The sequence below is a fragment of the Haliaeetus leucocephalus genome, unplaced genomic scaffold (genome assembly GCF_000737465.1).
Source record: "Haliaeetus leucocephalus isolate CR32 unplaced genomic scaffold, Haliaeetus_leucocephalus-4.0 Scaffold351, whole genome shotgun sequence".
NCBI classification, from domain to species: Eukaryota; Metazoa; Chordata; class Aves; order Accipitriformes; family Accipitridae; genus Haliaeetus; species Haliaeetus leucocephalus.
This window is the reverse complement of record NW_010972787.1, coordinates 428282-441585: the sequence shown is the minus strand read 5'-3', so window position 1 is coordinate 441585 and position 13304 is coordinate 428282. Positions and strand designations below refer to the sequence as shown.

Sequence of the window (13304 nt, the reverse complement as noted above, 5' to 3'; positions counted from 1 at the left end):
CATCTTCAGCGTTTGTTAGAGCACGTATGCCAAACACTTTCTTTTTGTGAAACAAACCCTTCCACTGAACGCTGCTTAAAAAAAATGATGCTCCCACTGAACTCTTACAAGATTTTAAAGTTGTAAATAAAGCTCCACTGTTACCCACATCTGATATTGCATAAGGCTTTGTGTTATCCAGCTACTTACATCAGGATAGTCTTCCTGTGTGCAACGTAGTCCTGAAAAAGCCGATTAATTTAAATGAACTTGTACTATACTTATTTCACAATATATTTAAGTATTTTTCCTCACTGAACAATCTGTATCACAGTATCTATTTCCACACTTCAGTAATTGAGGTAGAAATCAACTTACCCTATGTTTTTCCTTTACTTTCTTCCTGTATTCTTCTTTGTCAAATTTGTCTTCTTCCCTCAGTATCTCTTTCGCTTTATCTAAGTTGATACCACTGGCATCATCTTCCTCATCTGCTTTCATCAAACTGGATTTTTGCACAGGTGGCCACTGCTGCACTAACTGAATTACACAAGTCAACAAGAAAAGTAATGGTTAGAACCATTTTTTCCACATCAAAGTTTTGATGCTCTAAATATTCCAATACATTAGTTTTCTAGACTAAATAAAAAGGCCATTTGCAAAGGAAATAAACAAACAAAACTTTTGCACAATACAAACTCAGATATCTTATTTAACATCACATTCAGTCAAAAATGCGTACTTGAAAATAATGTCTTCATTACACCATGTTACTGTTTAATGGATTCACTTGTTTTTCTCTCTTTGCTTAATGAAACAAATAATTTATAATCCTGCTAGTCATTTTGGGAGAAAAATTATATTTGCTTTCAAGAAATGACTCTCCAAAATATAGGCAACAGAACACAACACTAGTAAATCTAAACAGTATGTTTTCATGTAAACAATCAATATTCCAACATATTAACTGTGAGAAAAACGATGTAAGCCTTCATCATATAGTACACAAAAAACCATGACTGCAGGTTCATGTTTTGGGAGAAGCAAGGAGAACACATGTGGAGGGTTTTATTGGTTATTGTATGAAAACTGGATTGGAAATCTTTGATGATTCCAGTTTGACTTATGGATGACATGCTAAACACATCCAGCTCCCCTTAAATATCTGAAATTCTAAAGCAAAGACAAAGACTCCATATTCACCAAAACATATCCCCACTATTGTTATGAGCTAATAGCTTATACTTCATGGTATGAGCAGACATCATCTAGGGGTAGTCTTTGCAAAATCATTCTTGCTTATGGATTGGTAGAGCAGTAACTCTTGAAAAGAAACTATATGGCAGAAACATAAGAGTGTCTTTCAGGTACAAATGCAAAACCAAACACGTTTAGGACTCCATAATGCACACAGGTTGTTATTCACCTAGATAAACCAAACCTACCATTTCCACTTCCTTTCATAAAATGGAGCTTGGGTACTTGTATTTTCTAGAAAGATACATTTCTTAAAGGAGTTTTATTTTATCAAAGAGAAGCACGGGGAGTAGAACAGTAAAACTTCAAAGCACAGTTTTACACAGCTCAAAAAAAAAAGCAGGAACAACATCCATAGATGCAAACTTTACATTTCCTTAAATAAGTCACCCCTTCTCTATTGTGCTCCTTTTCTAACTATAATCCTTGTGCTATTTTTTTTCTCCATCCTCACTCCTTTTTGCTTCATTGCATAGATACATAAAACATGTGCATATGTATTTTAAGATGAGACAACAGCTTTTGAATATCCAAAAACATCTTAAGATATCATTTCCAGCCAATGGGGCAACCTCTAAAACCTTATAAATTTTATCAGTAATTATATGGCTATACTCCCTTCACCTGCAATATAAAATGTTTTATTTTGTTTGGTCACAAAAGCAAATTATATCCTTGCAAAGGTGACCTGTCTTTCATTTTATGCCCTACTGAAATTAATCTAGAGAGGAGAAGAAAAAAAAAGCTACTTTTTTCTTAATGCTGGAAATGGAAAAACAATGTACAGCATCTGAAACTGTGAACTCAAATGTTAGAAAAGTTTATGGAGCATGCAGACTTGCTAGTGAGGTTATTGCCACAATGAAACCCTAGAGTGACTAGCACCCACAGTAATTATAAAATCAATATATTTTTCCAAGGGCTATTAAAGGATCCAATTAAATTACTGGCAAATTTCAATGCACTGCTACATCAGCACCAGTAGGTGAAAATTTGGTACTTCCTTAGCTTTCCTAACAAAACAGTTAAACTAGAAGTAGTGAATGATGGAAAAAAAAACAGGGACTACTTTCCATTCCAGTACATTAACTCAAGACTTGTGGGAGCTTTGGCAAATACCTACAGGAAAATTCTTTTACATTTCTGTAAGGAAAAAATAGACTCTTGATTCCACTTGAAACTGAAGATAATAGGCAGAAAAGAGGTACAGTTCTGTACATCCACTAACAACTCTCATACAAGTATCTTATACATACAAAGGTGAAAAGAGGTCAGTGCTAAGCATTCCTCTTTCCCAGTGGAATTGAATTCTAAATGGAAGCTGAACAGTTTTGCAAAACTTAAATTACAAAAACCACACACTTTTGAAAAGTGTATCTTTTTATACAGATACAAAGTATTTTTGTCTTTATAGAAACTACAAACTCAGTTCCCACCAAAATACAGTTATTTTGGATTGATATTACCTCTCCATCTTCAGTAAAGACTATTTTTGTGTTGACTTTAAATTTCTTCTTCAAGATTTTTTTTGCTTCTTGGGTTTTAGTTGTTTTTTTCTTCATCTTTGATTTTGATGCATTCTGTATAAAAGAAAATTGAGATTTCTTATGTTGTTTTTTCTAGTCACAGAGTAGCTGCTTCAAACTTTCTTAAAAGCAATTAGATGTATTAAAATATAATTCTAAAACATGAGTAAGAGTAATTTCCAGTAAAAATTTGCTAGCAGACCTTCTCATAAAAGTGTTTTAAGCAGGCTGTATCACAAGGAACTCATGTACTCTGATAACAGTTAATCCTGTCAGCAACAGGACACCTGACTCATTTAAATCTCACTAACCTTTTTGAGACAAGGACACTAGATTCACCAGCTTATGCTGTTAGCAAGCCTCATCAGACACGAAATCCAGTATAACTGACTAAAGCCATTAGCTACAACTGATCAGATACCACTTTGATCTCACTTGTCATCATGTTGTCCCCAGGCACCACAAGACACCAGTTTGAGTTATTTCTGTGTCAATGAAGGGTGCAAATGGCCATGCAAGAACCTTCCTATTTCATCACTCTTGTCCCTTGCAGTCCCATCAGGGTGGAGAACATCAGTGCTAGGAAATGTTTACCAAACTCAGCACTAAATAACATTTAGAATCACAGAAGTTATTAGCATCATAGGAAAAAAGTTCTAGTGAAACAAAGTGGTGAAGACACCAGGGAAACTAATAAATGAGTCAGCAGAGACTGTAAAATTCAGACATTAACACCCTTTCCAACAGGTTGAGGTTGTTCTTTCCTGGCTACCACTGAGAAAGCAAGACTGACCAGAAAAAAAAAATATTTATCAGCAAAACAGTATCCCTGTATAAAACACACTGATACTGAAGTTACATTGATTTTTTGTGTGTGCAATCTTGCTGTTAGAAAGGCGAAGAGGCCGCTTCTATTTTTGACAGAGATTGAGGATTTATTCAGAGTATTTTCGCATTATGGAGATGGTTTGCAACTCTGGGAGGATCATTTTAATTACTTCTATAAAATGCAGTGGAAAATAAATTGTCACATCCACATTTGGCTTGCATAGGTTTCACAGAGCCACCCATCTGGTGGGAGCTTCATGGAACCAAAGAACATGGAGATTCCAAACCTCCAGCTCTTCTTCTGAGAGCTCCCCTTTCAAGAACAAAGGCCATGTGTGTTCAGGCATCTAACGGGTCACAATACACATAGAGGACATTTTAAGCAGTAACTGCCATTGCAGAAATTATTTTATAGCAAAAGATATTCTGGAGGAATACATGGAGACTCCATAGAAGACCCACAACTCATCCATCCTGTAAAGACTGCAAAGCTCCACTACTCAGGATAAAGTGCCTGAAAAACAGTCACTAAACTGTCTAAACTTCTGATAAATAACAGAAAGTGGTCAAAGCAACCAGAGAGAAAAAGGAGAAAATGAACTTTTTTTCCTCACTTTTCTTTTTTATTTTGGTCATTTTAGTCAGTTTCATGTTCTATACCAAATCCACTATAAAGGGAAGCAATAAAAATTAACTCAGAAAGTCACCGTCATTATGGCCAGCACACTAATGCACTGAAATATGAAATATAAAAGAGAAAAATTACAGTCTTCCTAACAGGAAAAATGGTTTGTGACAGCTCCTGCACTGTGTTATCAAGTAATGACCATATCTATTATAGAAAATACTAACTGTAGCAGCACTTATGTCCTCAGTATTGTCATACAATTTTGTTGCACTGCGCAGCTACTACTACTTAGGCAAACTTTTAACAGCTCAGAAAGTTGCGCTATTCCCTCACACCTGTTGCTTATCCTACAAACACAAATTGTTTGAGAGTCTGCATAAGCATAAAACCATTACCTTGAAATATGGACTACTTAGGAGAACAACAGGAATTGACCAGAGGAAGAATTTTAAAAGAGATGTACTTCAAGGTGGTAGGATGATATTTCTCAACACCACAACATTTTCTTTCACCAGCTACTTTTGGTTTTGTTTCTTTTTTCTTTTTTTTTAATAAACTTTGATTTCTGCACTGCCAGTATTATTGGTACCAGCATAACATGCTAATGTAAAAAAAAGGTGACTGAAAGTTTCAAATTGGTACATCAATATTTTGTAAAATTATATTTAAATGTGAATCTCAGCTGCTTACATTTCTTGGTTTAAAAAAGGTTTTCCTGGCTAAAGAGGACAAATATCCAATGTCTTTGCATGCATAGGTAGGCAACATTTTTAGTTGTACCTTGTTCCCCCTCTCTCCTATGTGTGACTTTGAGAAGTAAAAGTATTTTCATGTTGCAAAGTAGCATGGAAAAAAATGGGATAGGACAAAATTTCCAAACAAAGAGGAGGAGGAAACAAATAGGAAGCTAACTTCCCTTACTATACACCTAAAAAGCACAGTATAAGAACACTGTGTGAATTGGGCAGATTTATAATATGCAGTATTAAGGAAAGGCAAGAGATCAGGTTTTTAAAAAACATACAGGAAAGAGCATTAGTATAAAACTCTACACACCCCAGAGATGATTAAACTGTGTTTTTAATTAGGATGCTTTCATTGCTTTATTAAACTGAACATACTTCAAAGACAATGGCTATCAAGGCTCCCTCAGCTTCAGACACCGTCTCCTGACTGTCTAAGATCAAATGGACTCAGATACCAAAACATTTTCATCACAGATGTAGGCACAATTTTACAAATTACATAACTTCGCTGTTCAGCAGGAGAAGTCGTGCAGCCCAGGAGGGAAGCTGGGTAGAACAGTGGTTCCTGACATGGCCTCCCTGTCCCAAGGGGGAGGCTACGTGGTACAGGAGAAGAGTCAGGCTGGTCAGCCATGGGGCGTATATACTCCTGGGGCTACCCATGGGGTCCCATAAATGCTGCTTGTTCCTCTCCGGGGGACCTCTCTCACATTGTTCTGGAGTCCCTACATAGTTCTGTGCTGGTTTTGGCTAGGATAGAGTTAATTTTCTTCACAGTACCTAGTATGGGGCTGTATTTCAGATTTGTGCTGAAAACAGTGTTGATAACAGAGGGATGTTTTCGTTCCTGCTGAGCAGTGCTTACACAGAGCCAAGGGCTTTGCTGCTTTCTCACCCCATCCCACCAGCAAGCAGGCTGGGGGGGCACAAGGAGCTGGGAGGGGACACACCTGGGACAGCTGACCCCAACTGACCCAAGGGATATTCCAGACCATATGATGCCACGCTCAGCATATAAAGGTGGGGGAAGAAGAAGGAAGGGGGGACCTTTGGAGTGATGGCGTTTGTCTTCTCAAGTAACCATTACGTGTGATGGAGCCCTGCTTTCCTGGACATGGCTGAACACCTGCCTGCCCATGGGAAGTGGTGAATGAATTCCTTGTTGTGCTATGCTTGTGTGTGCAGCTTTTGCTTTACCTATTAAACCATCTTTATCTCAACCCACGAGTTTTCTCATGTTTACTCTTCCAATTCTCTCCCCCATCCCACTGGGGGGAAGTGAGCGAGCGGCTGTGTGGTGCTCAGTTGCCAGCTGGGGTTAAACCACAACAAATCCTAAAGTCTCTCTCTTCTGTCACCTAAGTCTCTCCCTCCATATATCTCCAGTAGCATCTTTCAGAGCATCTACTCCCCACATCTCAAGAGCTTCTCCCCACAGTGGCTGCCGCTCTATCTTGAACATATCGAAGCCAGGAGTTCCTCCAACTGGCTGCAGTCTTGATGCAGGATGGGTTGTTTACATCTATCTCAGCTCATGGCCTCCTACCCCACCCACGCTACCCCCTTGACCCTTCACCCAAGCACCTAATGCCCTCACCCAAATTTCTGATGCCACCACCTGTCTTTGCTTTGACCCCACATTTGAACAGCTACGTTGAAACATCAATTTCCCATCAAGCAGGGGTCTGATTCATCCATTGTGAGAAGCATAACACCAATGGATAGCAGACCTCAGGCTTTCCTAATCTTCAGTGCCAACCTTTGGTTCCCTGCGTTTTCAAGCCATTCTGCTTACTCATTTCCCATTTTCATCTTTTGTACTAGAAGATACTTGACAATTTACCAGCAGCAGGTTGGCATTTAACCCACATTCTCCATGGCTTCATCTCTTTTCTTCACAATGAGTTTACCAGACGCCACCAGCTGCTGGAGGCTGCCAAAAGATCTCCTCCAGTTAACCTCAAGTGCTGTGAAGAATACAACTGTGGCAGGAGCAATGACTCCTCTCTAACTGCTCAGTAAACAGCTGAAATCTGGGGTTAGAGGCTTTGCAGGCAGAGGCACTGTCACGTCAGCAGGCATGAGTGAATGGAAGGTTTCTGCTGACAACCAGACCTTGCCCCTAATACCAGAACAAGCCATGGGCCTGGGCATTTTGAAGTGAGCTGAGAGGGCATAGCAGCTCCCCACACTAACTGGCTCACTCAGAAAACACTGTGTATCAAAACCTGCTCAACTAATATCTATTCTCAGTAAATCCATTTCTAAAGCTAAATTACACCATCAAATAAGCTGTCGATCCGAATAAAGTGGGCCTGCACAATCTAGGCACAAGTTTTCATGTTTGCTATTAGATATCAAAAAATATTTCAAAAGGATTCTGCAGCTGAACTCGAGTTGGTAACACAAGTTAAAGCGCCAGCCAGTGCACGTACACTTCCCTGTCAATGAGGAGAGGCTACCTGCTGTTCACCAACATGTACATTTTGCACTATGCCCAAGAAAATAGGCCCTCAAGTCTTTTCTTCTATGAAGATGTGGCAACACTGATCAAACAAGATCAGATAATCAGCCTCTTTAAAATGGTATATAGCAGTTAAGCATTAGAAGTTAGAGAGTCACTCAAGTTTATAAAAATTTCATAAAACGTAGGCTCAGCTGCAGGGTTGGGGGATTTTCTATTGTTACTAATCAAAAGCCTAGATTTCTTCTTCCTTTTGCACATGCACATGCCAGATGGCTTGCTGGATTATTTAATGAGTTAGAATGAAAACTAGCTCTTAGAAGCACAGAAAATTCAAACATTTTGATACATAATCAGAAACAATACAGATAATACTCACATCCTCTTCTATTTTTCTCAAGAACAAGCAGGCTTTTGTTTTCTGGCTTAAAAGATCTGATATTCTTAGCTGAATCTATGACAAAGGTTTTCTAAATGAAGATACTGACAAGTTTAAGACATAAGATTTACTATTTTTCAATTATAATTTCTTTCTGAAAAGACAGGGCATCTGAAACACAAATGACAGTAAATTTTGCTCTTCTAATACAGAATTAATTTTTCTTATTAATACAATTTCTACAGTCAATAGTTTAGACTAAGTATGTAATCCTCAGTAACTCAGGATCAAAGCACTTACAGTCTCTCACCACAACCAAGATAAACACATTTGCTTTCACCTTTGGAGTGTTACAAATCATCAAATGTAAAGTTTCTTTGTTTCTAACTATCATTTCTTTTTAATTTCAACTCAACAAGCCTGTGAAAGCAAGCACAGTATATTCACTATAGAAGCTGTCTAAAGACAGGACTGCATTATTGTGGCAGGGTAAAATATCAGTAGAAAAAAAAAGTTATAATCAATTTTCCAGTCACGTCAGCTATAACAAGCATTACTGCTTTTCTAGGGGTTTTCTGCGCTTTTTTTCTCCCCCCTGCTTATACCTTACCATTCCTAGGAAGAATGGTACTGTACCTGGAAATATTTTTGTCCTGGTTTCAGCTGGGATAGAGTTAACTGTCTTCCTAGTAGCTGGTACAGTGCTATGGTTTGAGTTCAGTATGCAAAGAATGTTGATAACACTGATGTTTTCAGTTGTTGCTCAGTAGTGTTTAGACTACAGTCAAGGATTTTTCAGCTTCTCATGCCCAGCCAGTGAGTAAGCTGGAGGGGCACAAGAAGTTGGCACAGGACACAGCCAGGGCACCTGACCCAAACTGGCCAACGGGGTATTCCATACCATGTGACGTCACATCTAGTATAGGAACTGGGAAGGGGGGGCAGGGTATCGCCACTTGGGGACTGGCTGGGTGTCAGTCGGCGGGTGGTGAGCAATTGCCCTGCGCATCATTTGTACATTCCAATCCTTTTATTACTACTGTTGTCATTTTATTAGTGTTATCATTATCATTATTAGTTTCTTCTTTTCTGTTCTATTAAACCGTTCTTATCTCAACCCACGAGTTTTATTTCTTTTTCCCGATTTTCTCCCCCATCCCGCTGGATGGGGGGGGAGTGAGTGAGCGGCTGCGTGGTGCTTAGTTGCTGGCTGGGGTTAAACCACGACAATTTTTCAGTCTCTCCCAACATTATTACATTACTTTACCCAGAATTCAATGGCAACCACCTCTGAGAAACAAAAATCGATGTGGTACTCAATTTCACACACTTCTTTTGTATTTCTTCAAGACACTGCCCACAACAGGAGCGAGTATTATCCCATCTGTGCTATCACCAGGCACATTAATCCCCCTGTCAAGCTATCAAGTTCAGACTCAGAAGTCATTCCCCACAGCATAAGACACAGCCTTCCCAGATTGAAGCTACCAAACCTTAGACAAAGAGAAGGGCCATCTTCCTCTTCATGCCGTGGAGAGCATACAGACATGGTTTTCATCTGGCAGGCACTACGAAACTCTCAGAAGATTGAGTATCCTCCAGCCACTAGTCCAAAGCAGCCTAACCATAAAGCATTACCTCTCAACCCCATAAACTTCCCGAACACAGACTACAAGGCTTTGATAACCTACAACGGACATAAGGTTAGAGGAGAGAGAAATTTTGACTCCTCCTGACAAGTACCTAACCACAGAAGCAGCAGTGAGATACACAATTCACACCTTACACATTAATTACAAAACATGAGAAGGAAAACATCAAGAGAAACAAAATAAACAGGCTTTGAAGTCCAGCCCATATTTACTTCAAGCACCTACAAAACTAACACCAAAAAGCTTCCTCTTCGTAACACAATTTGACTCAACCAGCCATCTATCTTCCCATTGAGGGAAGGACCAGAGAAGCAGAAATCCTAGGATGCAGCATGACCACAAGGAGATGTATGGATGCTGCCTTCTTTCATGATCTGTGGTAGGTAGGTAGTCTCTATTTTAATTTCCAGCCCGCTTCTCTGCAATGACAGCTATTTCAGTCCTTCTCGATTTCTGCTGACCACTCACGAGCCACAGGCCACTTTGCGCTGTCATGAACACCAGAACAACTCAAAGCCACTGAGAAGCAGCAGTGCAAAGTCCTCCAAACGTCTCTCCACTTCCACAACACAACTCCCCCAACCTTTCCTAGGAAAACAAGCTTCTTTTGTTAACAAGTGTTGGGGTTTTTTTAATGCAATACAAGTGAAGCTAATTTTACTTTGGTGAAGTATTCTAAGTTTTTTCTTTTTCAATTACGTGTTAAAAATTAGGAAGCCTAAATTCACAGACACTACCCAACCAACTTGCATAGCATCTATATACGCCACTGAGCACAGCTTTTACCATTAGAGTTGTGAAGATGTGGAAACAGGCAGGTTGGTACTCAAAAGACAAAACCAGCACTCCTTACATGTTGTTCTATTTGCTCCTCTATGAACTTTTAAAGCACACCAGTCAAGTATCAAGATCAATATGATCTTGAATTTTTCAAGTGATGGCTTAAATTAAAAGGGTGGATTGATGGGGTTCCTGTTGTTTTGGGGTGTTTTTTTCTTTAGGGTGTGGATGTTTGTGTTATTTTGGGTTTTGTAACTAGTATCATGCAAGATTTCAACCAAGATACTGAAAAAGCACAAAATCAAAATTATTTGTTGGTAATTCCTTATGCAATATTACAGTTTGAACAGGGAAATTCTTGACAGCTAAATTACTTGCTACACCTATGCATTATTTACTTTCTAAACCTATTGAAAGAATGTTGATTTTGAAAGAGACCATTTCTTTAGGGTACAACAACCTACACAGAGAACTGAACACGGCATTTACAGTAACAGTTGTGAAGATAAGGATAAATCCAGGTTGGTATTCCAAAGAAAAACAGCACTCTTAGCATACAGAATAGCATAGATACAAATCCTTTCAAAATCACAGCAACAGGAAATAAGAAAAGCTTCTAATAACCACTATTCAATATTGCTAACCACATTATGGACAAAGACCACAAGACCAGCAGTTCACCACACATCATTCCCAGTTAAATTGCTCTTCAGATCAAAGAAACAGCAACAGATACAAGAAACCATAGCAAGGAGAACTGTACTATGGCAACCACACGCTTAGATGACGCTTGCCTTTGTTTCTGATTACCATTAGGACAGAAGATTACATCTGAATCTGAATTTCATTAGAGTTTTGTGTTTGGGTGCAAGAGTTTTGTTAAAGAGTATGTCTTAGTAAACAACACACTATTATTTTCTACAAAACAAATTAAATTAAGCCATTAAAGTTAAAATTAACTAAACTTAAGATTAAAATCTCAGTATTTAACACAAAATGCAAGAGTGAGGATTAAAAAACTTGCCAACTTACAACTTGATAGAAAACCTGGAATTTTCTGCAATATATTTACATGATGGGCTTGGTTCTATGTTTAGACAGGTATTTGCTACAATCCCTTGTATTTAAAAAAAGGCATTTATTTAGGAGATCATTTTTACTCATATATAGACTATGATGACAGAAAAAAGGAGAAAGAGGCACTAGTAAATGGCTCCATGCCCAACATTTCTCTCCAACCACAGACAAGAACCAAACTTAAGAACAGAAATCTTTATTAAATGCGTTCTTCAATGATAAATCTTACTCCTATTTCTAACTGACACCACATAGCAGCATTTCTCTAGAATACTTCTAAAACACTGAAAACAACTAAAATAATTTTCTACTGAATTATTACACTTTTTCTATGAATTAATGCTTATTCCATGTGATACACAACTGTTCATTTCAGCAGGTGCTATCAAGACTTAAAATCAGGAGTTTTGACAAAGGCTAAACGGAGATAGAGAATGAAGTTTCTCTTCCTAGCAAGTCAGTAAAAAAAGGAAAGACTAAAAAAAATGTTGATACAGCAAAATTTACATGAAATTACTGAATTTACTCGGTGAATTACAACTTTAAAATCATAACCATCTAAACAGCTACAGGTGTCACAGAGACACCAGCATTTTCAACACAAACTATCCTTGCAGGACATTGGGGGTTCCATCAGTAGCTCTGCACTTCCAACTATGAATTTAGATGAGAGAAAGGATTTTTTATTCCACACGCACCCCTATCCCCATTCATTTTAAGAGGTTTACTTCTGCTTTAACTATTTCTTCTTGTTTATTTACAGGTAATTTAGAAATGCCTGGGTACCATCCCTACTCCTGGAATGTCTTCTGAAATACAATTCCTGTATCCTCACAGAAGCATTTATCATCTACAAATTTAAAACCAATCCTGAAAATAAATTAAAAAAAATAAAAAAAAATAAAAAAGGTGCACCTGTATCCTTCCATCCCTGAGAAAATTTTCATTGCTTTCATTTTCTATATTGAAAAAAAACAATGTTAATGTTTTACCCTGATATAAAAATCCCACAATACCATAAAGATTCATTAATAAGCAGCACTGCACAATCAATTTTTCATGCTTTTTTCCCTCCCTATCTTTCCCTCTCCCTCTGATTGCTTTTTTTTTTTTTTTTAATCTCTCTGACTCCTCCACAGAACAGGAACATTTTAAAGAATGCTTTAGTGAAGAGCCAAGATCCCTCAGCCCAGAAAACAAACATTTGTTTTGAGTACTATAAATTATATAATTGTACACACAACTCTAGTATCTGCATATGCCAATAAAGTTTTTGTCATTAATCTGCAAAATCACTGTACCTCATTTTCCAAATCTTTAAGTCTAAGAATATTATATAAGAAATAAGGCAAAAAAATTATAACCAAGTTTATCATTGTAAGATCTAATACGGACTAAACCACTATTTATGAATTTTGTGAGTTATAGTAATTAGATAATATCTCACTCTGAAAGATGTCTCTATTTAATGCACTGGACCACAGAACTTTTCAGTACAGCTACTGCATTAGCCTGAAAATCTCCATTACCTGTGAGCATAAGCAGCAACAACATCCCTTTCTAAAGCATTAGGCCTTTAGCAACACAAAACCATGATTTCTCATGCAGTTTATTTAAAAGAAAGGTGTAACAGAGAACACTGAACTACTTTACATATTTCTAGGCAAAAAGTAAATTCAGTTATAATTGAGTATGCCTGACTAAATGAAGATAAAGACATTCCAGAAGACTGTAATTCAAACCCAAACATATTAACATAGCTTTCGTTTATTCTTGGGGTTAAGACTGATAGAAAAATATATCTTAAAGAAACATGTACAAGCTAAGATATCCTAATAACTCAAAAGACTGCCTCAGACTGAAAGTATACAAGAAGTATACAATAACGATTAATACCACTAGTAACTACAGTGCCGGATCAAGACATAAAGTTTTCATTCCATCCCTCCCTGTCATTAGGAAGTAATGCATCATTACAACACAATCTT

General features: G+C 37.8%; 1 protein-coding gene across 1 annotated transcript in view; it reads right to left on the bottom strand.

Moving 5' to 3' along the window:
• Positions 1–13304, bottom strand: part of DDX10 (DEAD (Asp-Glu-Ala-Asp) box polypeptide 10) — a 193893-nt gene that overhangs the window by 77951 nt on the left and 102638 nt on the right. Inside the window, exons 14-15 of the mRNA XM_010572595.1 lie at positions 2703–2816; positions 358–519 (exon numbers count right to left, since the gene is read on the bottom strand). Coding sequence (XP_010570897.1) covers positions 358–519; positions 2703–2816 — 276 coding nt within the window. The remainder of the gene's footprint in view (positions 1–357; positions 520–2702; positions 2817–13304) is intronic.